This window comes from Microtus oregoni, unplaced genomic scaffold, assembly GCF_018167655.1.
Source record: "Microtus oregoni isolate MIOR12 unplaced genomic scaffold, Mior012 000003F_ref0000135, whole genome shotgun sequence".
Taxonomy (NCBI): domain Eukaryota; kingdom Metazoa; phylum Chordata; class Mammalia; order Rodentia; family Cricetidae; genus Microtus; species Microtus oregoni.
Window position 1 is genome coordinate 8,974,567 of NW_024543062.1, and position 26,854 is coordinate 9,001,420.

At 48.7% G+C, this 26,854-nt stretch overlaps 1 protein-coding gene across 1 annotated transcript; it reads right to left on the reverse strand.

Moving 5' to 3' along the window:
- Positions 1-14,054: 14,054 nt before the first annotated feature.
- Cldn3 (claudin 3) lies at positions 14,055-15,548 on the reverse strand. Its single transcript, XM_041649206.1, has one exon. The coding sequence runs from the start codon at positions 15,101-15,103 to the stop codon at positions 14,444-14,446; it is 660 nt and encodes a 219-aa protein (XP_041505140.1). The 5' UTR covers positions 15,104-15,548; the 3' UTR covers positions 14,055-14,443.
- Between the last annotated feature and the right edge of the window lie 11,306 nt (positions 15,549-26,854).

The following is a 26,854-nucleotide window of genomic DNA, read 5'->3' on the forward strand; positions in this document are numbered from 1 at the left end:
AGAACTAGCTCTGTATGGCTTCAAACTCATAGATATCTGCTTGCCTTTGCCTCCCAAGTGCACCACCACCACCTGGCCCTTCAATGTATTTTTTAACTTTTTTTTTACATGTATTTATTTATTTTTATTTAGTGTATGTATGTCTGTGTGATCTTTCTGTGCATGTGGATACACAGGTGTCATACATGCACGTGGAGGTCAGAAGACAGCTTGAGGGCATCTCTGTCCTCTGCTTTCTCCACATGGGGTCCGGGGATTGAACTCAGGTCATTAGACTTGGCAGCAAGTGCTTTTATCCACAGAATCAAAGGGCTGGCTCATAGTTCTGTTGGGAAAGGGTTTTGCTGTTAAACAGTTTCTGACCAGCCAACCTTCTGTCTAGCCAGTTCACCCCAACCTGGCACACAACCTTTGACCACATGCCCAAGAGCCAAATAGCCCAGATCTACTATCAGGAGTGGCCTTGAGAACTTAGGGAGTCCTAGGCGCTAAACCTTGTGGTCACATGGCTTGCTCAAGGCTGAGCCTGGCAAGCAGAAAAACCAGTTGGTCTGAAGGTCCCAGGGGAACATTCCAGAGAAAGTGGGGGGGGGCAGAGAAGAGGGGTAAAGCTACCTGGACAGGCAGGACTCTGAGGGTGGCCTGTTGGGGAAGGGTCATTTCAGAGTTGGCCAAATCAGGGGGTTTAACGTGGTTGGCTTCCAGCAACTCAGGTATGCTCAGGTACATAGCTCCTAGCCCCTGATAATACTCTTGAGGAGGGCCTCATCCTTATTTTTTCTATCTATCTATCTATCTATCTATCTATCTATCTATCTATCATCTATCTACTCTTTTAATTTATTATGTACACTGTACTCTCCCTGCAAGCCAGAAGAGGGTGCCAGATTTCATTACAGATGGTGTGAGCCACCACCATGTGGTTGCTGGGAATTGAATTTAGGACCTCTGGAAGATCAGCCTGGACTCTTAACCTCTGAGCCATCTCTCCAGCACCACCCCCATATCTATCTATGTATCTATGCATCTATCTATGTATCTACCTATCTATCAATCATTTACTATTTTTGAATTTATTGTCTATCTGTGTGAGTGAAATTGGCATGTGGGGTCACAGGACAAGTGGGGATCGGTTCTCTCCTTCCACATATGTCCCAAGTTTCAAACTCAAGTCGTCACCGCTGAGCCATCTTGCTCAGGACATCATTATTTTACCCCGGAGCAAACAAAGAAATGGAGACGAAGTTACCCAGCTCCAGTCACTAGTGTGGCTCAGGCCGGATTCCTTCCCCGATTCCATCTTCCACCGAGGCTAGGGCCCTCATAATTTCGTCACTGCCCTCTGGTTCTAGACCCGGGACTAAAGAGGTGTGTGTGGCTGGCTGGGAGACAAGAGACACTGCATCCCGGCGGCGGCCGGGCGTCGAACGGGTTAAAGCTGGAGGCGGCAAGTGTCCTCTTAACCGCACCTGGCTCAGTATCGGTCACGTGGCCCAGGGTTTCACCTGCCCTGCTGGGCAGGGACAATCAGGCCGCTTGTTCCCTAAACCGGTCTCCATAGTGACAGGAGTGTGCCTGGGGAGGTCACAGGGGCAAATTCCTGCCTGCTGGCCCGGGTGTGGCAGGGGTGTCAGCTGGATTGTTGCTTGTTTAGGGGTTCCCTAGGGAGCCGTGGAGGTTCCCGGTGGGGCTCTTCCTCCCAGTCCGCCCCCCCCTCCCTGCGCGCAGGTGTTACTTCCCACCTGGCTACCTGAGGTCATTTCTCCATCAGTCTGGCGTCTCCCCAGATTTTGAATTTAGGTTGATTAATCTGTTGGTGCTTTCCGTATACATTCTCTGGTTTAATCCGCGTGGCTGTTGGCGCAGTGGGGTGGTAATCCCCCTGGGTCGTTATCCAATACCCCGCTCCCCCTCACGGAGTTAGTGCTCTGAAATACATTAACTGCATGACAGGAACCTTCTCCAAGCCCTAAGGAACCACAAACTTTTTTTTTCAAGCTTTACTTGTTTTATTCTATGTCTATGTTTTTTGGTTTTTGTTTTTTTGCTAGCATGTATGTCTGTGCACCACATACATCGCTAACTTCGGAGGAGTTATGGATGGTTGTGAGTCACCATGTGGCTGTTGGGTACCAAACCAGGGTCCTCTGCAAGGGCCGCAAGTGCTCTTAACCACTGAACCGTCTCTTCAGCGCCTGAACACAACTATAACTAAATTGATTATTTATTCATGTTGAGTCATAGTCTCATGTAGTTCAGATTGCTGGGAATCGAACCCAGGTGGTATGGAAGAGCGATCAGTAGTACTCTAACCCATTGAGCCATGTCTCCAGTCCTCTTCATTTATTTTTAAAGGTTATTTTTATTTATGTACATGTGCACGTATGAGTGTGTGCCAAGGTGCTCAAGTGTCCTCGGAGGCTAACAAAGAGGACTGGAAACTCTGGAGCGGGAGTTCCAGGTGGCGTGTGTCCCCTGACATGGCTGTTGGGAATAGAACTCAGATCCTGTGGAGGGGCAGCCAGCCCTCTTAAATGATCACTGAGCCATCTCTCTAAACCCCTTATATATTTTTTATTAATTAAATTATTCATTTATTTTACATCTGGACCGCAGTTTCCCCTCCCTTCTCCCTCCCACCACCTTCCCACTGACTCCCCCCACCCCGTCTCATCCCCTCCCCACATCTCCCCTCCCCACCCCCCCATCCCTTCAGCCCCTTATTTATTTCATGGCTCTGGAATAAAACCAGGCTTTGAACATTCAAGTACTCTGCTAGTGAACTTGGCTTTTGTTTTTTGAAGTGGCATGTCACCACGTCACCCTGGTGTATTAGTTACTTTATTGTTGCCATGGCCAAATAACCAACAGAAGCAATTAAAGGAAGGCAGGCTTGATTGCCCTTCACGGTTCTAATGTACAGTTGGCCATGGTGAGATGTCACTGCACTGCAGTGTGAAGCAGCTGGTCGCACTGCATCCACAGGCTGGAAGCAGACAGATGTCTCCTTTTTATTTGGTCCAGGATACCAGTCCAGGGGACGCTGCTGTGCCGATTAAGTGTGGGTCTCTTCACCTCAATTAACCCAATCTAGAAACTTCCTCAGAGACCAGAGGTTTGTTTCCTAGGTAACTCTAGATCCTGTCAAGTTGAAAATTCATTTTAGCTGTCCGGCTCACGGCCCTCCCTCCTCACTCTCCCAAGAACGGAATCACAGGTGTACCCCAGTAGGCACACCCAGATCTATGTTTGTTCAAACTTAACAACCTGCTCCCCTTGAGAAATGGCAGCCTTGAAGGTTATAATCCTGTCTGCCCTGCACACCCGAGCCTTCATTTTCTTCATTCGTGGTTTTGTTTTTGCTTTTAATAGCTTGATCTTTTGTTTATTGAGGATCTACTATATGCAGAGGTCTGGAATGTAAGAAAAAGCCCAGATCAACCTAGATGGCACAGATACTAACTAGTATGTTTGAAAAAAAATTAAAAAGTAAAACGAACAATAAAAAAATGAAAAGCTTCAAAAGCAAGGAAGCTGACTTGACCCTGGAAATGCCTGAGAGCAAATCGAAAGAGATGGATGAGGGAAAGACCTGGAGCCTGGGGGTGTGTTGATTAGGTGAGTTGGGTTACAATGGAAGAGAATGTTCTAGAAGCCAGCACACCATGGGCAATGGTGAAGTCATCCATCTCTCTCAAGCAGAACATCCAATTCTTTCTTATTTATTTGCTTTTGAGACAGGGTCTCCATATGGCTGACTTTAAATTCTCTCTTAGAAAAAGGAGGAGAAGGAGGAGAAGGGGGAGGAAGAGGAGGAGGAGAAGGAAAGAAGAAGAAGAAAATAGTTAATTTGACTCATAGTTTGAGGGCACATGGTCCATCATGACAAGGAAGGCAAGGTCACAGGAGCTGGGTGCATCGCAAACACTGTCAAGTGGCAAAGGGAGGGGAATGCTGGTGTTCAGCTCACTTTCTCCTTTCTGTTCAGCCCAAGACCCCAGCCCCTGGGATGGCGCTGCCCACATTCTGGAAGGGTGCACCCAACTATGTTAAACCTCTCTGGAAACACCTTCAGGGACAAGTCTAGAGGTGCATCTCCAAGGAGATTTTAAACCCAGTCAAGATTAACCACTAATCCATCCTTTGTTTACCTGACACCCCCAGGGCATTACGTTAATCTGTAAAACTCCATCCCTAGGTCCTTAAAAGTTTGTACCCACCTCCTTATGCAAAACACATTTAGCTCAGCTCCAACAGTCCCTTCTGACCTCAAACTCTTGTTCAAGACAGGTTCTCAAGTAGCCAAGGTTGACTTTGAACTCTGTATGATGCCAAGGATGGCCCTTAACCTCCCCCATGATGGGATTACAGGTTTATGGTCTGGAACTCTTTGTTTTTATGTATTTATTTTATTTTTATATTTATGTGTATGAGTGTTTCACTTGCATGCCTGCATATGTACTATGTATATGCCTGGTACCCATGAAAGCCTGAAAGAAAGTGTTGGATTCCCTGTAAGGGATGTTATGGATGGTTGTGAGCTACCATGTGAGTTCTGGGAGTTGACTCAGAGCCTCTGAAAGAGTAACAGGGGAGCTGGGCAGTAGTGGCACTCGCCTTTAATCCCAGCACTTGGGAAGCAGAGGCAGGTAGGTGGATCACAGTGAGTTCGAGGTGAGTTCCAGGACAGCCAGGAATGTTACACAGAGAAACCCTGTCTGGGAAAACTAAAAAGAGTACCAGGTGCTCTGGGCTGAGGTGCTCCTAACTGCTGAGCCACCTCCCGCCTTCAATCTTCTTTAGTTTTCTGAGTAAGGGATTACAAGTATGCAGCCCCTGTCCTAGCCTTTAATGGCTGAGCCACCCTTCCAGCTCTCAGCTTTTAAAGTCTTTTTAGAGGGGCTAGGGATTGATTCATTGGGTGAAGTGTTGGTAACCGAAGTGTGAGGACCTGAGTTCAGATCCCTATCACCCACGTAAAGATGGAGCACTGTGGTGTGTCTCCCTAAATCTAGTCCTGGGAAGCTAGAGACAGGCAGATTCTGGGATCCCAGCTGGCCTAACAGAATTGATGAGCTCCAGGCTTATTGAGAAATCTTGCCAAAAAAAAAAAAAAAAAAAAAAAAAAAAAAAAAAAGGTGACTAAGAGGTTAAGAGAAAAAAAAAGTAGTTTAGAACTCTTGTTGCTTTTCTAGAGGACCTGACTTTGTCTCCCAGCATCCACAAGTAGCTCACAGTGGCCCATAACTCCAGCTCTAGGGGATCTGATGTTCCCTGGACTCCCCTACACACACACACACACACACACACACACACACACACACACAGAGAGAGAGAGAGAGAGAGAGAGAGAGAGAGAGAGAGAGAGAGAAACTAAAAATAAAATAAGGTGGTAGCAATTAAGGAAGATGTCTGAGGTTGACTTCTATCCTCCATATGCACAATAAACACATCCACATGAACACACACACACACACACACAGCATCATAACTATTTCCTCCTTTATGCCTCTTTCTCCAACCCACTCCCTTCTAGCTCTGTTAATTTTTATTTCCCGATGGCTCTGATTGTCATTGTGGTCACACACACGTCTTGAGTCATTTCTCTGTAGATATCAGCACCATCTGTTCCAAACTCAGACCATATTTCTCTGTTGACCTGTTTTGTATTTTCCAGGCTCTGAGCTCATGCTCATGGCCTCGGGGGCAGAGGGGCTGAAAGGTGGCTTTGTGTTTGCAAGTGTTACAGCTCTGGAGGGAAGTCGGGTTATGCCTATAACTGTGTTCCGGTAGGGGCGGGGGGGGGGGGGTGGTGGTCTCCCTGCAGGAGTATTTTCAGGGTGAAGACTTTCAGGGTGGAAACTGGCTGGATTTCAATCCCTGATCTTGGACAAACTCAAAGATTGGTTGGATTTTGTGCTCAGGGATGGGCTGGATTTGTGCTCAGTTGGTCAAGGGCAGAGACTCTGGTTTCAGGGTCAGGGTGTGTATCTTTGGCTGGCCCTTTTACCCTACAGTGTTCCCAGAGCGGAAGCCCTTTGGGGGAAGGACAGGCAGACCGGGACTCCAGACCTCTGAGATTTGTTAAACTCTCCCAACCCTTAGCCATCCATTCCCCTTCTCTTCTCTCCCACCCCTGTCCTTCCCTTCCCCATCTTTTCCTTTTGGATGTTGTTTTTAAAATTTTAACTAGTCTCTCTCTCTTTTTCTCTCTCTTCCTCTCTCTCTCTCTCTCTCTCTCTCTCTCTCTCTCTCTGTGTGTGTGTGTGTGTGTGTGTGCACATGTGCATGTGATGTATTTGAGAGGGGGTTATTTATGCCATGACACACGGATGGAGGGTAGAGGTGGAGTGGATTCTCTTGCATATTTATGTGGGTTCCAGGGATTGGACTCAAGTTGTCAGGCTTGCATGGCAAGTACCCTTCCCACCGAGGCGTCTCACCAGTCCCCTGCTGTTGGCATTTTTGAGATGGGATTTCAAATAGCATAGGTTGGCCTTGAATTTACTGTGCAGTTAAGGATGACCTTAAACTCCTAATCCCCTTGCTCTGCCTCTAAATGCTAGGGTTATTGCTTGCACCACCGTGTCTAGCTCTTGTTTTTGTAGTTGTTATTTCGTTTTTAGTTTTTGGAGACAGGATCTTGTTACATAGCCCTGGCTAGCTTGGGACTCACTGTATATAGATCAGGCTAGCCCTATACTTCCAGGGATCTTTCTGCCTCTGTTTCCCCTGTGCTTGGAGGGTAGGAACAAATCTCTATAACGGCTGAGTCCTCTTGGCTTTGTTGGACTTTGAGGACTGAAGTTCATTGTTTTTGATTGTCTCTGCAAAATGAAGCATCTAGGGTCACTGTCAGGCTTTGCATGAAAATGGCCCCTATAGGCCCATAGGGAGTGTCACTCTTAGGAGGACACTTTGTTGGAGTAGGTGTGGTTTTGTTGGGGAGGTGTGCCACTGGCGATGAACTTTGAGGTCTCAGATGTTCAAGCCAGATCCAGTCTCTCTCTTCTTTCTGAAGATCCAGATGTAGAATTCTCAGGTACCTCTTCAGTACCATGTGTACCTGTATGTCACCATGCTTCCTGCCCTGATGATAATTGACTAAACCTCTGAACTGTAAGCAAGTCCCAATGGAATGTTTTCCTTTATATGAGTTGTCATGGTCATGGTATCTCTTCACAGCAGCAGAAAACCTAAGACAGCCACCTTACAAAGAATTACATTACACATCTGTCGGGGACCAGCCTAGACAAAAATACCTCTTGCCAGGGTAGAGGCATGGGGATTTAGAAATATAGCAAAGAATATGAAGACATGAGTGAAAATAATAAAATGGAGAATCATATAGGAGAGTATCAGGAGGGAGTTCTAGTACTGAAATTTAATTTCCAACTGCTTAAAATACCCTTGACCCGAAGAGGCAGGAGTAAGATAAAAAACTACATTAACAGGACACAAGGAAATGAACGGACCAGCTGAAGGTCGAGGGCAACTTCCACAGATACACATTCTGTTGCTAGAACAAAACAAGTCCTGCTCATACCCCAGACCAAAACATTCTGTAGGCAAACCACTCCCTGAGTGGAATCCAACGTTATCTCCATAAAGAAACTGGACCCTTAGTCAGGTCCTTAGACTTTTGTTTGGGGTAGGAACACATCTACTTCTCTATTCCTGAAATGCAAGGGCTGAATATTAGCCACACCTCTTGATAATAACCTTGAGAGAGCAGAACTCTCTGGTCTGAATCTAGGTGGGACTTTTTGAGGTAGAAGCACAATAACCTTGAAGGAAGTGTGTGTGTGGGGGGGGGGGGGCGGGGGGATGTTGGAGAGATGGCTCAGTGGTTAAGAGTACTGACTGCCCTTCCAGAGGATCCGGGTTCAATTCCCAGCACCCACATGGCAGCCCACAACTGTCTGAAGATCCAGTTGCAGGGAATCTGACACCTTCACACCAATGCACATAAAAATAAAGTTAAATAAACCATAAAAATATATTTAAAAAAAGGAACTAGAGGTAAGTTCCAACTCTCTGACCTTTGGTCTGGAAATAGGCTCACATTTCCGGACCTCTACACACACATCTAAGTAGGGAACTGTCGTTTGTGAGTGCCGCAATGCCTTAAGCAAGTATGGTTCCACTCACGGGCTTCTTTTAAGCCAGTGAGCAACTATTCATTCATCTGAAAGTATTTATGCCAGGTGGTGGTGGCACACGCCTTTAATCCCAGCACTCAGGAGGCAGAGGCAGGTGGATCTCTGTGTTTGAGGACAGTCTGTTCTAAAGAGTGAGTTCCAGGACAGCTAGGGCTGTTACACAGAGAAACTCTGCTATGAAAAAAGAAAGAAAGAAGAAACTAAGAGTCTGCTAAGGACAAGGATGACCTTCAGTTTTATTTTATTTATTTATTTGCAGGACTGGGTTTTGAACCCGGGCCTCAAACATGCCAGACAAACACGTCTCAGCCCACACTGGCCCTTCACTGGGTAACTATAGACCAGCTTGCTATACCACTGAATCAGGACCCCCAAGTCTTTGTTTTCAGCTTTCTAATTTTGAGACAGGGTGTCACAAAGTTCTCCAGACTGTAGACTGGCACTGGCATTGAACTCGCGTGGGCCAGGCTGTCCTTGAGCTTTCAATCCTCCTGCCTCAGCCTCCCAAGTACCTGGGATTGCGTCTTTAGGCCACTAGTAGTGGCCTTGATTTTATTTTACTTTAGCAGTGCTGGGAATGGCTGCAGGGGCTCTCACAGGGCAAGGCAAGTGCTCCACCACTGAGCTACACGACCAGCACACAAGTGTATGACTTTCAGAGCTAGGCATGCGGTGGCAATTACATGACCTCATTCCTTAAGGAGCATAGAAAGCCAAACTTGGGGGCCGGTTTCCTGGGTAAAGAGATTGCTATGAAAGCCCGAGTTCAGATTCCTAGCCCCTGTGGGGGGTGATGGAGACCCACACCTCAGCTTTGCGGGGAAGGGAATATGGAAACAGGTAAATTCCAGGGGCTCAAGCTGAAATGGAGAGCCCCAGGTTCAGTGAGAAGGCCTGTCTCAAAATCTGTAAGGACAGGCTGTGTATGGTGCTGCAGACTTTTTTGTTGTTAATTCTTGTTTTTGTTTGTTTTACAGACAGGGTCTTGCTATGCAGCCCTGGTCGTCCTGGAACTCACTCTGTATAAGAGGCTGGCCTTGAACTCAGAGATCTGCCTGACTCTGCAGAGTGCTGGGACCACTGGTCAGCATTTTTTTTTAAATAGGGAAAAAAATGATGAGAGAGAGAGAGACCTACAACCGGGACATAATCGCCTGTATTACAGATCAGAGCTATAGGTACGCAGGCCCTGCAGAAGGTGGGACAATCCCACCTGTATTACAGATCTGAGCGACAGGTACCCAGGCCTATATTACAGATCTGAGCAATAGGTGCACAGGTCCTGCAGAAGGTCCCTCAGCAGGCACCAGGAGCCCCCTCCTTGGTTTGCTTCTTCACCAGCTTGGCAAAAACCAACAATCTTGGCTCGGGTGACCTTTCCTGGATCACTGGCAGGGCGCTGAGAAAGAAAGGTTACTGTCTGAAGCCTCCTGGAGACCTCAAGAGAGCCACAGTAAACACTGCAATTGTTTGAGGAAGCTCTTGGCTTTGGGTCTGGGCAGCAGGAAGAGCTAAAACTGGTGTGGCAAGGCGGAGGTGGCCCGCGGCAGGAGTTTGGCTGCAGGGCCTGGTGAGGAGCTCTGAAACTGTGCATTCTAGAGAAACCTGGGGCCGCTTCTCCCAGCCACTTCTCCTGGGTCTCTAAAGCTCCTGTGTGGCCGGATGTACTAAAATACTAATGCTCAAAATGCACATTAATTAAGCCCCTATACGCCCAGCATGGTACCTGGGTGGTCTTTTGTTGGTTTTTGCTTGTTTGTTTTGAAACAGGGTCTCACTATGTTGCCCAGGCAGACTTGGGATTCACTTATGCTGAAGTAGGCTTCCCTTGAACTCACCGAATCTACTTGCCTCTGCCTCTGCCTCTAGAGTGTTGGGATTAAAGGTGATTTTTAATTTTTTTTTTTTAATCTGAGAGAGGTTGTCCTTCTATAGAGCAGGCTGGCCTTGAACTTGTGAAGATCCTTCTGCTGTCTTTGCCTCACAAGTAAGAAGATTACTAGATGTGTGTCACTAGGCCCTGCTCCCCCTGCCTTCCCCTCATGGTGTTAGGAACAGAACCTAAGGCCTCACCTAAAGCTAGGCAATTGCTCTCCTGCTAAGCCACACCCCATCCCTCTAACACTGAACTCCACCCCCAGCAGTCTTTTATTTTATTTTGGCTTTTTGAGGGTTTCTCTGTGCAACTGACCTGGCTGTCCTGAAACTTGCTTTGTGGATCAGACTGACCTTGAACTCCAGGAGAGGTGCTTTCCTTTCCCTCCCAAGTGCTGGGATTAAAGATGTGCGCCACCACTGCCTGGCTTTTATTTTTTTCACTTTTTTTTTTTTTTGTTTAAATGGAAAGAATTGTATACTTCCACTTCTCTTATTAACAATTTATCTCATTGCAATTGTTTTTTTTTTCTGTCATGAGGGGGTGCATATAAGTGGGTGTGTTTGAGTAGACAGGGGCGGCAGATCCCCTTGGAGCTGGAGCGACAGGTGTGAGCTCCCTCCCATGGGCGCTGGGGTCCTCTGTGAGAGCAGTGTGTGCTCCTAGCTGCTTGGTCATCTCTCCAGTGTGCCCTGCCCTTCTTTCTCTTTTCTTTTGGTTTTTCAAGACAGGGTTTCCCAGTACTGTGAAGCCTGTCCTAGAACTCGCTCTTTAGACCAGGCTGGCCTCGAGCTCACAGAGATCCACCTGCCTCTGCCTCCTGAGTGCTGGGATTAAAGGCATGTGCCACCATCACCCTACTAGTTTTTGTTTTGAAACAGTCTCACCGAAGCATCAGGCTGGCCTTGAATGAACTCGCAGCGTAGATTGGACTTCAACTCAAGACCCTGCTGCTTCAGCCTCCTGAGTGAGTGATCGGAATTACGGCTGTATACCACCACAGCCGATTTTACCTTGCCTTTGGACGCTGGTGAGTAACCCTGTGCCCACCTTCAGGGCGCTATGGGACAAGGAGATCAGAAACGCCCCTCAGTTCTGGCTTGGGCCCAACTTGTGTCCCTGAGTCAGAGAATGCTGGAGCTGGAGGGAGACATTACTCGCTGGTTCTTTGTTCGCAGCCCCCGAATCTAGTCGGGGCCAGAGATACCTTCTCCACTTCCTTGTCCCTTCCTCCCCTTAAGCACTCCATTATTTAAGGGTCCCTTCATTTCATGCAGCGCCTCCCATGCCTAAGCCTTTCCTGGGTCAGCATGATGGCTCGGTGGGTTAAATGCATGTCCAAGCATTGGCCACCTGAATTCAGCTTTTGAAGCCCATGAAAAGACGACAGAACCGACTCCACTAACTTAACTGACCTGACAGCCACTTGTGCACATTGGCGCATCCACACCCAATAAAAATAAAACAAAATAAAAAAAAACAAACAGGACTCCATTCTTAGGGCTCTGCCCCTTCACTGAGCCAACATCTGTTTATTCTTTTGTTCGAGACAGGGTCTTATGTAACCTTGGTTGCCCTCAAGTTCACTGTGAAGTCCAGGCTGGCTTTGATCTCATAATCCTCCTGCCTCAACCTCCTATGAGCTGAGATTTCAGTCGTGACACATACTTGGCCCCAAAGCTCTCCTCATCGGCCACTTGCTCTGTCCTCTCCTGGAGAGAAGAGTGGTTTCCCTAGGGGAAGCTGCTGGGGATAGTCGGCTACATTCTCTCTGCTCTTTTAGGATCTTATCAGGGATGAACTCAACACTAGGGCATTTACTATGAATAGCAACCCACTTCCTCTTCCTTAGGTCATCCTGATGCCAGCACACTGGCATTCCTTAGGGGAGAGGAGGGGACTCTCTGGAGCGGTTCTCCTAAGCAATCTTTTGGCACTGGGCACACCGGAACTTGCCTCTAATACCAGCTACTTAGGATGCTTAGCTAAGATGAGCATGAGGCTAGTCCTGGACTACAGATTGAGACCTTGTCTCCAACCCAAACCCAGAATCAAGTGTTTGTGATCCAATACCCAGGTGACCCTCTTTCCCTCCTAGATCACCAGGATGGTCAGGTAGCTCAGTATCCTCCCCGTTGAGTCCTTTCTCAGGCATGCCACTTGCTCACGGTGCTTAAGTGCCCTGGTCAGACTCTTACCCCCCACTCACTGTCCCCTCCATTCCTGTCCCTAGCGTTCTTGCTTAGGCCACCCATAGCCACCGTGCCGTTTAAAACCAGGCCCCTTCTCCTGTTCAAACACCATTGTCCATCCCCACGTCCTTGGAACTCTTCTTTTGGTTTCTAGAAGGAGCTCACTGTTCCCCTGGTTTCTGCCGTAGGTTAACGACTCCTGGGTTTACAAGGTCTCTGTACATTTATTCTCCTTCCTGTTTCCTGGATCGTCTTACCTGGCCGTTCCTAGTGTGACCAACTGTAGCACTCAGATCTTGCCTCCCTCGGCTTCCTCCCAGGAACTTGAGCTGCCGTTTTGGTAGTTGTTCCTTATCAATGATCTAAGGCTGAAAGCTGAGGCTGTGTTAATTGTACCTTATCTTGGTTTTTCAATACACGGTTTTTCTGCTTAGCCCTGGAACTCACTCTGTAGACCAAGCTGGCCTCAAACTTAGAGATCCGCCTGCCTCTGCCTCCCGAGTCCTGGGGTTAAAGGTGTGCGCTCAAGTTGAGGCTATCTTAGATTCTTCTCACTCCCCCATTCTGACACCCTAATGGTGCTGGAGTCCTGAGAATTCCACTTCCTTAAACGCCCTCAGTTCTGCCCCGGAATACTACCATCTCACCCGAGATGGGGTTTCTCTATCATCTTTGAGTGCCTCACCCAAGATTCTCTCACCTTTTGTTGCTGTTTTTTTGTTTGTTTGTTGAGACAAAGCCTCCCTATACAGCTCTGGATAGTCTGGAATGCAGACCAGGTTGGTCTAGAACTCACAGAGATCCTCCTGCCTCCAGAGTGCTGGGATTAAAGATGTGCTCCAACATGCCCATTTTGTTTTTGTTTTTTTTTTGAGACAACTCATGTAGCCCAGGCAGGCTTTGGAACTGTTATATGAACCAGGTATGGTGGCCAGCCTGGTCTACATGAGTTAGACAACCAGGACTATACAGAGAGACCCTACCTCAAAAAACAAACAAACAAACAAATGAAGAGAGAGACTGACATGTGGCCGAGACTATAACCTTGAACTCCTGATGTTTCTGCCTACACTTTCCAAACAGTCTCACTGCTTTAAAGCAGGGCCACCTAGGACCCTGTTTTCCCTTCAAGAGCCCTGTTCTAGTTCCCTTTATCTTGTTCCAAGAGCAAGCACCTCACTTCTCAATTTTGTTTAAAGCTAGGTCCCTCCCTCCTTTGCGGGCACTGGGAAGATGGTGAGGTGGCCTTTTTCCTCATCTCTCCACCTCCAGGTCGGAAGAGTTGTCAAATGTTCCTTTCAGTCCCTGTCCCTCCACCCCCAAGCTAGGAAAGGAACCCCGGCCCAATGTGTGCTATACAAGTACTCTACTACTGAGCCACACCCCCATCGCTTAGATGTCCTTTTGGTGAGGCATTCGAGCCAAACAATGGGTCTTTTTGTTTGACGTCTCCAAATATAAAATCGCAGTATAGAATGTACTTCTTTAACCCGCACATCCGTCACCTCAAAAGCCCAGAGCAAGGCTAAGAATCGAAGCTCCAAACTCAAACCAACTGGGACATCCGGGAGAAGAACCCCTTGCCTCCTCTGGCTATGCCCCTCACATCGGCTCTGTTGAGTTCAGTCCCGGAATATCTCCCAAGAGACCCACCATGTGAGCACCAAGCTCACTATATACCCCTATATTCTCCTTACTGGACCTGTATGCTGTTTTAAGCTCGCTGCCCACGGCGAAGGCTATCCCAGGGCCACTCCCCAGCAGCTGCCCGGCAAGGGAGGTGGTGGCCTGTGGGGGCGTTCAGGATAAGGACGCTCCAGCGACTGCAAAAATGAAAGGTTTTTATTGAAAAATATGAAACGGCCCGTTTTATGGTTGCCTGTCTCTGCCCACTGTGAATCTTCCGGCTGCGGAAGGACGGGGCTGGCAAGTAGCTGCGGTGGCCACCGCAGTCCTGTACTCGGGAAGGGTGAGGTTTCTTTGTCCAGACGGGTTGGACGGTTCCTAGGCCCGGCAGTCAGGTGGCAGCCAGGGAAGAGGGGGGGGGGGGGTCTCCAGGCTATCTGTCCTCTTCCAGTCTAGCAAGCAGACTGCGTGGCGTCTGAAACCATCTGGAAGGTGGTGTGGTCTCCGACGCTTGGCTGCAAGCTGGACTGGTGGGGTGCTTCGGCTGCTGGTAGTGGTGATGGTGCGGTCTGCGTGCACCCGGCCCCTCAGACATAGTCCTTGCGGTCATAGGCGGTGCCGGTACCGGTGCCAGGCCCGGTGGATCGCGGCGCAGAATAGAGGACCTTGGTGGTCGTGTACTTGTCGCGTGGTGGGCAGGAGCAGCAGAGCAAGGCGCCCCCTAGTAGCTGCAATGCGGCGGCTGCCCAGCCCACGTACAGCCCGGCTCCCATCTCCCTCTTCTGGGCCTCAGGCACCAGTGGGTTATAGAAATCCCTGATGATGGTGTTGGCCGACCAGGACACGGGTATTAAGGTGAGCAGAGAGGCCAACAGAAAAAGCACTCCCGCCCCGATGGTGATCTTGGCCTTGGCCGTCTCGTCTTGTACGCAGTTAGTGCACTGGGCGCCCACGAGCGCCACGAGGAGCCCGAAGGCGGCCATCAGGATGGACACCACGATGAGGGCTCGGGCAGCCTGCAGGTCCTGCGGCAGGGCCAGCAGCGAGTCGTACATCTTGCACTGCATCTGCCCGGTGCTCTGCACCACGCAGTTCATCCACAGGCCCTCCCAGGTGATCTGCGCCGTGATGATGCTGCTACCGATGAATGCCGAGACGCGCCACATGGGGAGAGCGCAGCACACGATGCTGCACAGCCAGCCCAGCACGGCCAGCGACGTGCCGGTGATCTCCAGGCCCATGGACATGGCTGCTGGACTTGAACCGGCTTTGCCGGGCAGCTCCGGGGGCTGGGAGACGAGGGATCGAGGCCGCTGGACCTGAGAACCAACTGCCGTGCGAAGACTGACGGACGACTGTCGCCGGGACCGACGAGTGGATGGCAAAGGACGGGGCGCGCTAACGGCTCCTCTCCCGGGCTCTCACGGAGGCTGCCCCTGCACCTGCCTGTGGCTTTGGAGGCTGGCTGCTGAGACTGGGTTGGCTCGGGGTGGGGTGGGTTGGACTTAGCTGGTGCCCAGAGGAGGAGGGTGGAGCTCGCTCTCCTGGCCCAGGGGACAGTGACGTGTGTCCCGTTCAGTCCCGTCCGTCCTCCCCCTCCCCTTCACCAAAGGAGGAAGGACTTAGGCAGAATCCGAATGTTCAGGGGGTGGGGGTGATATCGAGGGAAGGCTGGGACCTCTGCGCTCTCTCCTTTCCAAACCTCTCCTAGGTCCTCATCCTCAACGAATTCTCTTGAGACATTCGGAGGGCGAGGGGAGGGGCATTACAGGGATTTTTTTTTTTGAATAGCAAATCACCAATAATAATCTGCTTTCCCCACCTCCGTCCTTTCCAGCGCGGGAGGGAGGCGTAGGATGGGGGCGAGACCAACTCCTCTGGACAGCCGGGACTGGGAGGCCCCAGTGTGGGCGTGGCTGCGGCTGTTTGTCGTTGTAAGTGGACGGAATTGCAGTACCTGCTCTGGGTCTCTCCAGCTTTGAGGCAAGTATGCTGGCCTTGCCCGAGCGCAGTTTGATGCAGGCTGATAGCAAGGTCTATATTTGGAGATACTTGACTCTGAAGCCAGGGCCGTCCACATGAAGCCCCCTCCCCAACTAGGTGTTGAGTTTAAATTCTTGTCAGGCCCCTCATGTGGCCATGGCAGACTTAGCTCAATTAGTGCCCCAACCAGAAGCTGCTTTCCCTCATTGAGGTTCTCTTTGTGGGGTCTTGTTTTCTCTCCTTAGGCGGGGCAGAGCGAGTGCCAGGTGAGGTGGGAAAGAGATATGATACAGTCGAGAACAGAAAAGAAAAAGTCGAACCAGCCGGACGGTAGTGGCACACGCCTTTAATCCCAGCACTTGGGAGGCAGAGGCAGGCGGATCTCTGTGAGTTCGAGGCCAGCCTGGTCTACAAGAGCTAGTGCCAGGACAGGCTCCAAAGCCACAGAGAAACCCTGTCTCGAAAAAAAAGAAAAAGGTCAAGCCAAGTGTGTTGGCTCTCCCTTGAGGCCTAGACAAGAAGATGGCTTTGAGCTCAAGACCAGAGTGGGCTAAAGAGTGTGTCTCAAAATTAAACACAACACACATATGAAAGTCGGGCGGTGGTGGTGCACACCTTTAATCCCAGCACTAGGAGGCAGAGGCAGGCTGATCTCTGTGAGTTCGAGACCAGCCTGGTCTACAGAGCGAATTCCAGGACAGGAACCACAGCTACTGAGAAACCTTGTCTCTAAAAATAAAACAAACAAACAAACAAACAAAAATCTCTGGACAGTGTGTCATTTCAGCACTTGGGAACATGGAGGGAGGCAGGAGTTCAAGATTGTCTTGGCTGCATGGAGAATTCAAGGCCAAATGGACCACATGAGACCCTGACTCAAACAAACTATAAACAAACATACATCATATCCCTAAACACCAATCCATATTGCCTTTGTGTGCTGTCTCTCCTGCTCACGGGTTGTTTTTGTTTTTGTTTTGTTTTGGGGTTTTTGTTTGTTTGTTTGTTTTTTGTTTTTCGACACAGGGTTTCTCTGTATCTTTGGAGCCTGTTCTAGAACTAGCTCTTGTAGACCAGGCTGGCCTCGAACTCACAGAGATCCTCTTGCCTCTGCCTCCCAAGCTTGGCTCATGCTCCCTCTACTTCCCTCCCCTCTTCCCTTCAGCACATCTAGGGTCTGGCTATTCCGGCTTTGCTCCTAGACACCCCAAAGGCCTATGCTTGGGGTCCTTTCTTCCGGAGACCCTCCTACAGCTTCCCACGTGGCTTACTGACCCCCAGCCCCCAAGTCTTTTGTAGTTTCACAGCAGGGGATGTCTCTCACTGGGTGGAGTGCTTAACCAGCCCGCTCAAAGTCCTTGGTCTGTCCTGGGCACTAAGTAAGCTCCCAGGGGATGGTATGTTGAGAATTACTACCCTAGCGTACACCAGAAGTTCAAGATCCTCCGTAGCTACTTAGTGAATTGAAGGTCCATGTGGGTGGCTTGGAAACCTGCCCCCAGACAAAAAACAAATGGCAGCAAAACCATCCCAGCTTCTTACCCACAATGCCCGGTCCCCTCTGATACCTCCTTTCTTTCTTATTTGACACCATCTGTAGTTCACTCCCTCTTCCCTTTCTTTTTTCCTCTCTTCCTACTTCTTCTCCCCCTCCACGCTTCCCTTCCTGCCTTTTTCTTCCTCCACCCCTCCCTCCCGCCCAACTGCACTGCATAGCCTAGGGTGGCCTTAAACTCAAGATTGTTTTGCCTTCCCTGCCTGAGTGGTGAGATCCTTTGTGAGAGAGGCTACGCTTGGTTTCCCAGCTTCGCTCTGTTAGCACCGCTGGGACATTGAGAATGTCCCAAGACTGTCGAGCATTTTCGCCTAGTTTATTACACGGCACTCCCACTACCTAGAACAGGGCTGGGTACTCAGGGAGGTAATTGACTTCGCACTTTCTATTGTTTCCTCGACTTGTTCTGCTGGGGCTCTTGGACTGAGGGTGTTGTGCTGTGAGGGGCCCCAGGGGCTGTGCCATTAGCTAGGAACCTGAGACCCACACAGCTGGATGAAAAGCTGGGTGCGTGTAGCGGGGAGGTAGATGGTCCAGAGGATAAAAGTCCCTGTCACCAGGCTTGACAACCTGCTTTTGAGCCCCATTACTCCAAGGGGGGGGAAGAAAAGCATTTCCCAAAGTTGTTCTCTGACCTCCACATGCTTGCTTACCTGCATTCACGCATGTATGCGTGCCGGGCGCACTGAATAACTAATAAAACAAAATAAAGGGGCAAGTTTCACTGAGTTGGGTCCAAGGTGTATCTCCTCCCCCTCCCCCCGGGGGCCCCTACCTCTCAAATTACAAACACTCAGACTTCATCCTCTTCCCTAAGAACCTACACCCTGGGGTGACAGAGATTCAAATAAACAATCCCAGAGGCCCATAGAAACCAGGGTTCTGTTTCTTCCAAGTACAAAGGTCTTGGGCTGGTCCTGATGGGCAGGGCTGGGAGTGCCAGGCCAGAAGGCCCAGCTGGTGCTGGGTCAGGGTTGTTCTGGAAGGAATGTAAGCCTGGGTCCTCTTTAATGGAGTGTTGGTGTGGTGACTGATGTCTTGGCTGAGGAGATGACTTTGTCTATAACGTACTTGCCAAATAAGAATGATGACCTGGGTTCTAGCCCCTGAAATTAAAAAAAAAAAAAACATTAAAAAACAATTTTTAAAAAAGCTGGCAGTGGTGGCACATGCCTTTAATCCCAGCATTTGGGAGGCAGAGGCAGGTGACTCTCTGAGTTTGAGGCCAGTCTGGTCCACAAAATGAGTTCCAGGACAGCTGGGACTACACACAGAAACCCTGTCTTGAAAACCAAACCAAAGCCGGGCGGTGGTGGTGCATGCCTTTAATCCCAGCACTCGGGAGGCAGAGGCAGGCGGATCTCTGTGAGTTCGAGGCCAGCCTGGTCTAGAAGAGCTAGTTCCAGGACAGGAACCAAAAGCTACGGAGAAACCCTGTCTCGAAAAATCAAAAAAAAAAAAAGAAAAAAGAAAAAAAAAAAAAGAAAACCAAACCAAGCCAAATAAAACAATAAAACTGACTACAATGGTTCCCACCTGCAATCCCAACCCCCAGGAGGCAGAGACAGGAGGATCCTAGGGCTGGCCAGCCAAATGGATGACTTCAGAGAATGAGTTAAACTGAGTGAGAGATCCTGCCTCAAAAAATACGATGGAGAAGTGATGGAGAAAGACACCTGAAGTGTCTCTGGCTTTCACATATTCAAAAACATGCGTGGGTACACACACTTGCTCACACGGGCACCCACACACAAACTACAAAGAAAAGGGGGGTAAGAGAAACCTAGAGCCATGGTGTGCACCTTAAATCACAGCAGTTGTGTGGTAGGAGTGAGCAAGGGATCTCTGTGAGTTCAAGGCCAGTCTGATCTAAGTTAGTTCCAGTCCAGCCAGTGCTACATAGTGAGACCCTTTCTTAAAACAAAACAAAACAATTTGGACAAAAAAACTTTCAAGCTGTAAACTCTGCTTTTGTCCCTGCCTCCTGTCTCCAGCCTAGTCTGTGGCCACGCTGCCTCTGCTGCTATGGTTTCTCTCCCTCTAGAGTTATAAGGCGGAATAAACTCTTTCTCCCATTAAAAACAAACAAATAAGTAGGATGCAGGGCAGTGGTGGTGCACAGCTTTAATCCCAACACTAAGGAGGCAGAGACAGGTGGATTGAGTTTGAGGTCAGCCTGGTCTACCTAGCTAGATCCAGGATAGCCGGGTTACACAGAGAAACCCTGCTTCAAAAAACAAACAATAATGAGGAGGAGAAGGAAGAGAAGAAAAAAGATGAAAGAAGGAAGGAAGAAAAAAGTAAGGAAGGAAGGAAGGAAGAAAGAAAGAAAGAAAGAAAGAAGAAAGAAACAGTGGAACAGTGGTGGAAATCTATACCAACAGTGAGCTGGAGGTCACGTGAATAGATGTTGAGGCAGGATGGGCCCCTCTGATGGCTGATTGTACTGTGGATTGACACCATGATCTTTGATTCCTGTTTGTATTCGAGGCTGAGGAAGATGTTGGTGACTTTCCCAACCTCAGTTTCTACCCTTGTAAAATGGAGAAAACTATGTTCCTGTGACTCATGGTTTAGGACTGTGGAGAGATGGGCAGCCACGTATCTGTCTCATAAAAACAGAAACAACCAGGGCAGGGCACAAAATTACACAGGGAGAGGATGTGTACTCGGAACTGTGGTAGTCGATCCTGGAGACCTTGAGTAAGTCCCGTGTCCGCCTTGGTCGCCAGTTTCCTCAGAGATTGCTCTGAGACTGGACTCACTGGGGGGATGGGCAGGAAGAGCTGGCTTGTTTTTTGAGATGTACCTGCTGAGCAGGGCTGATTACAGACAAGCAGGGTAGTTTTCGTGCCCAGGGGCCAAACTTCAGGGCCTCCACAAATAAGACTTTGGCTCCGAGTAAATACCTCGGATCAGCCCTGAACTCAGTATCTACCCTGGGCCTTATAACTCAGTAATCAACAAACAAATGGCCCAGTTGAAAAATGGGTGAAGGAAATCAAAAGCATGAGCGATTGCCTCATTCCAGACTGTTATCAAAAAGGCAGGAGAGCCGGGCGGTGGTGGCGCACGCCTTTAATCCCAGCACTCGGGAGGCAGAGGCAGGCGGATCTCTGTGAGTTCGAGACCAGCCTGGTCTACAAGAGCTAGTTCCAGGACAGGCTCCAAAGCCACAGAGAAACCCTGTCTCAAAAAAAAAAAAAAAAGGCAGGAGATCATGGATGCTGGGAGGAGGTGGAGAGGAGGGAGGCCTTGCATGTTGTTGGTGGCCATGTGTTTCACTATAGCTGTTATGGAAAACAGTCTGGAAGCTCCTTGGATAAGTCAAAAGGAGAACTGGCAAAATGGTTCAGTAGTTTAAGGCTCCAGGCCTGACCACCTGAGTTCCATCTCCTGGACCCACACAGTGGAAGGAGAGGACGGACTCTCGAGAATGTTTGCCTCTGACCTCCACATGTGCTCCATGGCGTGTGCGAGAGTGTGCACGCACATGTGTGTGTTTGTGCACCACACCACACACACACACACACACACACACACTGCCTCCACAAAACAATGAATGGATAAATAAATGTAAAGAGAAAGCTGAAAAGACAATTATCAAAGGCCTCAATTATTCTACTACTGGGTGTGCTGATGGTGAGCGGACTGAGACAGACACACTGCCTTCCTCTACAGCCTAAGCATCAATGCCCTCAGACTTTTAGGGACCTTAACTCAGGCTAGATAGGGATCTGTGGTTTTGATGGAGAAAGGACGAACCAGCATGAAACACAGCCAGAGATACAAACAAAAAAAGTTAGGGTCTCACCGTATCATAGTCCCGGTTAGCCCGGAACTTGCTATATAGAACACCAGAGGTACCCCAGAGTGTATAGGATTGAAGGTATTCACCACCACACCTGGTCCAGAGTTAGAGATTTTGTTAAAGATGTTTTAAGGGGCTGAAGGGATGGCTCAGCGGTTAAGAGCACTGGCCGCCCTTCCAGAGAACCCAGGTTCAAGTCCCAGCACTCGTATGGCAGCTCACAGCCTGTCTGTAACTCCAGTTCTAGGGGATCTGACACCCTCATGCAGACATACATGCAGACAAAACACCAATGCATGTGAAATAAAAATGATAAAAGATATTTTAATATAACTGGGTGACTATAGTGGTGCCTTTAATCCCAGCTCTGGGAGGCAGAGGCAGGTGGATCTCTGTAAGGCCAGCCTTGTCTACAGAGTGAGTTCCAGGACAGCCAGGGCTACACAGAGAGAGCCTGTCTCAAAAACAAACAAACAAAAAAGAGAGAAAAAGGCAAGAGAACTGCTTAGAGTTGAAGGCAAGCCTGGCATACAGAATGAGACTAACCAACTAATCAAAAAATAAAATCACTGGCAGACAGACCCTGTCTCAAATAAATAAGTAAATGAAGGTATTTTTTTAATGTAGACTTTATTCATGAGGGTTAGGAGAAAAAGAAGCACTCAAGAAGAAAGACATACCCAGGTGTGAGCATGTGCCGCAGTTAGCTATACTAGACAGACATATACATAGACAGACACATCTTTTTATATTTTTGTTTTTTCAAGACAGAGTTTCTCTGTGTAACAGTCCTGGCTGTCTTGTAACTTGCTTTGTAGACCAGGCTGGTCTTGAACTCACTGAGATCCATCTGCCTCTCTGCCTCCCATGTGCTGGGATTATAGGTGTGTGTAACCACCGCCTGACTGCACATACTATTCTTTTTTTAATATTTATTTATTTATTTATTTATTTATTATATATACAATAGTCTGTTTGTGTGTCTGCCTGCAGGCCAGAAGAGGGCACCAGACCCCATTACAGATGGTTGTGAGCCATTTATTTATTTATTTATTTATTTATTTATTTATTTACAGGACCTTTGGAAGAGGAGGCAATGCTCTTATCCTGAGCCATCTCTCCAGCCTGCACATACTATTCTTTAAAGATGTATTTTTATTTGTGGATGTGTGATGTGTGTGTGTGTGTGAGAGAGAGAGAGAGGGAGAGAAAGAGAAAGAGGAAGAGAGAGACAGGGAGAGAGAGAGAGAGAGACTGTATGCTGCGTATGTGCAGGACCATGGAAGCCGGTAGAGGATATCAGATCCCCTGGAGCTGGAGTTATAGGAGGCTGTGAATTGCCTGTTGCAGAATCGGAATTCGCATCCTCTGGACGCACGCATGTTCTCTTAACCGTGGCGCCATCCCTTGTGTCCTCATATACATAATTTTAGGGGCTCTCAAAAGATTCTAAGAAATCCCTTTTTATTTTTGGTAATTGAGATGAAAGATAGGGATGCCTTGGATGAATTATAACCAGCTAACACTATTCAATGGGGGTTTAAACAGGCACCTTTTCCTCGTGAACGGTGCTGCCGTGAGATTTCTAGAAAATTGGAGGTTTGCAGCTGGGAAGGTCGACAGGCCTTGAGTGGTTGCTGTCTGTACTCAATTCTTGTCCCTAGGATGGCCGGAGACTCCAGTAAGACTCTGGAAAGCCGGGCGATGGTGGCGCACGCCTTTAATCCCAGCACTCGGGAGGCAGAAGCAGGCGGATCTCTGTGAGTTCGAGACCAGCCTGGTCTACAGAGCTAGTTCCAGGACAGGCTCCAAAGCCACAGAGAAACCCTGTCTCGAAAAACCAAAAAAAAAAAAAAAAAAAAAAAGACTCTGGAGTGAAAGTCCCTTTTGCTTTTCTCGTCCACATCTTTCTGCCTTTCCATCCTGCCTCCGGTACATGCACACAGGAAATACAGTCAGTGCTCAGAAGAGGCATCCTCACTCCATGCCCAGTGTGGTTGTATATGTAACAACCAGGGTATAGGGACTACAGGGAATGGATAAAGCAACTCTGGGCGTGGTGGCAAACACCTGTAATCCCAGCACAGAGAGGTAGGTAGAAACAGAAAGGGGACCAGGAATTCAAGACCAGGCTAGCCTTGGCGAAGTAGTGAGTCCCAGGCCAGCCTGGGTTACTTGGAACTTTGCCTTAAAACAAACAGACAAACAAACAAACAAAAAAAAAAAACCCCCAAAAAAAAACAAAAAAAAGAAGGAGGAGGAGAAAGCAGAGAGGAGGAGGAAACAATACATACTGTGGAGTATTAATCAGATAAAATGTCAATTTCAACAGCCGTTGTGGCGTGGGGGAGACAGCAGGCCAGTGGAATAAGGAGAATTGAAGCAAATCTTACTCAAGTGTGGAATCTGAAAAAAGTTGGTGTCCTTAAAAGAGTAGAATAGTAGCTCTCAAAAGTGGAGGGGAGCAGGGTGCAGGGGAGAATGGGAGGGGTGTCAACAGGAACAGAGGGGCTGAGAGGATGCGGGTGGGGGATGGGAAAACGCTTGTCTAGTGTATGTGAAGCCCTGAGTCATATCTCTAGCAACATAGAAACAACGGACTGTGTGGTGGGGCCTGTGATCCTAGCATGAAGAAGGTGGAGACAGGAGGATCAAGTTCAAGGTCATTCATCTTTGGCTCTAGAACTGGTTTAAGGCTAGCCTGAACTACAGGAGACCCAGTCTCAAATAATAAACAAGCAAACAAGAAAACAAAAAGGGAGGTACAATCATCCTAAAACCCAAAGAGAGAGAGAGACAGAGACAGAGAAGGGGGATATGTACAGCCATTCAGAATAGAACAATAAGTCAGCACAGGGAAAAGATACTTGTTATCCTTAGACCTTAGGGAAAGGCACAGAAAAACCATAAAGTGGTACCAGTACACACTCTCAAGAGTGGTTACAACTTGAAACATTGACAATAACAAGTGTTGACAAGGTGAGGGATAATTTGTACCACCTCTGTTCTAGAGTCCAAACTTCAAAAAGTCAGGGTTTCCTGTAGCCCCACCTGGACTCTCCTTCTCAATGTCCTAAATAGGGTGTTTTTAAACTTTCCATTCTCCTGCTTCCACCTCCAGAGTGCTGGGCTTATAAATCTATTTATTTATTTATTTATTTATTTATTTATTTATTTTGGTTTTTCGAGACAGGGTTTCTCTGTGGCTTTGGAGCCTGTCCTGGAACTAGCTCTTGTAGACCAGGCTGGCCTCGAACTCACAGAGATCCCCCTGCCTCTGCCTCCCAGAGTGCTGGGATTAAAGGCGTGAGGCACCACCATCAGGCTGAGTGCTGGGATTATAAAATGTGCAACATCACACCCAGTTTCAGGCAATTCTGGGAATTGAACCCAGAGTTTTGAACACACTAGGCCGACACTCTCCCAACTTACTACACTTCCAAAGCAGATTTGTTTGGTTTTATGAGTCAGGATTTCATTCTGTAGCCTAAGTGCTCTGAAACTTAGACTCTACCACAGAACCATGCTTCTAGACCCTGCCTGGAGGATTCTAGGCAGGTGTTCTACCATCAGCCACACCCCAACTCCTCACTGGGGAATTCTAGGCAGGTGCTCTACCATCAGCCACACCCCAGCCCCTCACTGGGGGATTCTAGGCAGGGGCTCTACCACTGAGCCACACCCCAGCCCCTCACTGGGGGATTCTAGGCAGGGGCTCTACCACTGAGCCACACCCCAGCCCCTCACTGGGGGATTCTACGCAAGTGCTCTACCACTGAGCCACACCCCAGCCCCTCACTGGGGGATTCTAGGCAGGGGCTCTACCACTAAGCCACACCCCAACTCCTCACTGGGGGATTCTAGGGAGATATAACCCCTAACCTTCAAGGGTTGATTTTCAACTGAATCCTGGATTTTTTTTTTAATGACCTGGAACTCTGGACATTACTTTAACCTTCTCTCTTAGTTTTTTTTTTTTTTTTAAATATTTATTTATTTATTTATTGATTGATTGATTATGTATACAATATTCTGTCTGTATGCCTGAAGGCCAGAAGAGGGCGCCAGACCTCTTTACAGATGGTTGTGAGCCACCATGTGGTTGCTGGGAATTGAACTCAGGACCTTTGGAAGAGCAGGCAGTGCTCTTAACCACTGAGCCATCTCTCCAGCCCCCTTCTCTCTTAGTTTTATTGTGACATCATGCTGGCAGGAGATGGGCAGGGTGTTTCCTTATCACTGATGGGCAGATGCAGAAGTCCGGGTTTTCTATCCTTTAGTGATGTCTGGCACAGAAGAGGAAGGTGGCTTCTCATGACTGCTGGGTAGGGGTGGGAGTGCCAGCTCCCTTGGGAGGTTTCTATTGATAGGTGGATAAAGGTGACCTCCTGGGATATCAACCCTGGAGTTAACAGGAGCAGGAATGTCTTTTCATTACCTCCTGAGAAGAGGAGACTCACTGTCCATGGCTGGGATAGTGGTAGGAGGGCAAAGGTCAGGACACCATCCTGTTGAGGTGTTGGGAGGTTGCCTTCCAGCCTTATGGGCGTGGAGACTGAGTCTACAATCCTGCCTGTCTTTCGCTGGAGCCCGTGTGGGTTGCCACATGGTTTTCCTACGGCATCTTAGTTATCTTTCTCACTGCTGGCACACAATACTTGACAAAAACCACTCAAGGAAGGAAGGGTTTCTTCAGCTCACAGTTGGAGGGCACACAGTCCAGCATGGTGGGGAAGGCATGGCGGCCGGAGCGTGAGACAGTGGTCACAGGGCAGTCATAGTTGGAAAGCGGAGAAAGATAAAGAGATAAAGTCAATGCTGGTGCCCATCTTTCTTTCTTCTTTTCCTTTTACCTATGTATTCGGCCCAAGATCCAGGCTGGTGGGATGGTGCTAGCCACACTCAGGGTAGGTCTTCCTTCTGCAAAAACCCCTGGAAATGTCCTTAGACACATACACAGTATCATGTCCTGGTGGACTGGAAAGCCAGGCACACTGAAGTTGACAATGACGATGAACTACCACAGTTAGAATCAGTTCCTGCCTGGGTCATCTTTCCTTGTCTGATCCCTGGGTGGAAAACAGGCTCTGTTTGGGGCTTTGATCTCCCCTGCCCCGACCTGTCTGGTTCCTCATGAAGGATACGAGGGATAACTTACAAAAAAAAGAAAAACGAGTTCCTATGATCCCAGCACTCTGGAGGCTTCGACAGGAAGAGCTGAAGTTGGGGGTCAGCCTAGGCTATGGTAGACACTGTCCACAAAAAGCCAAGTGTAGAAAGGGGCTTGGAATGGGGCTCGTTCGGTAGAGCACTGGCCCCGTGCGCAGGAGACCTGGATTTCACCTCCAGGTCCACACACTGGGGCTGTGCCACACCTGTAATCCCAGCACTCCTGGAGGAGGAGACAGGAGAACCAGGAGTTTAAGATTTTCCTTGTCTGCACAGTGAGTCTGAGGCCAACATGGCATCTATGAGACCTTGTCTCCAATACAAAGGAGGGGAAGAGCCGGGCAGTGGTGGCGCACACCTTTAATCCCAGCACTCGGGAGGCAGAGGCAGGAGGATCTTTGTGAGGTCTACAAGAGCTAGTTCCAGGACAGGCACCAAAAACTACAGAGAAACCCTGTCTCGAAAATCCAAAAAAGAAAA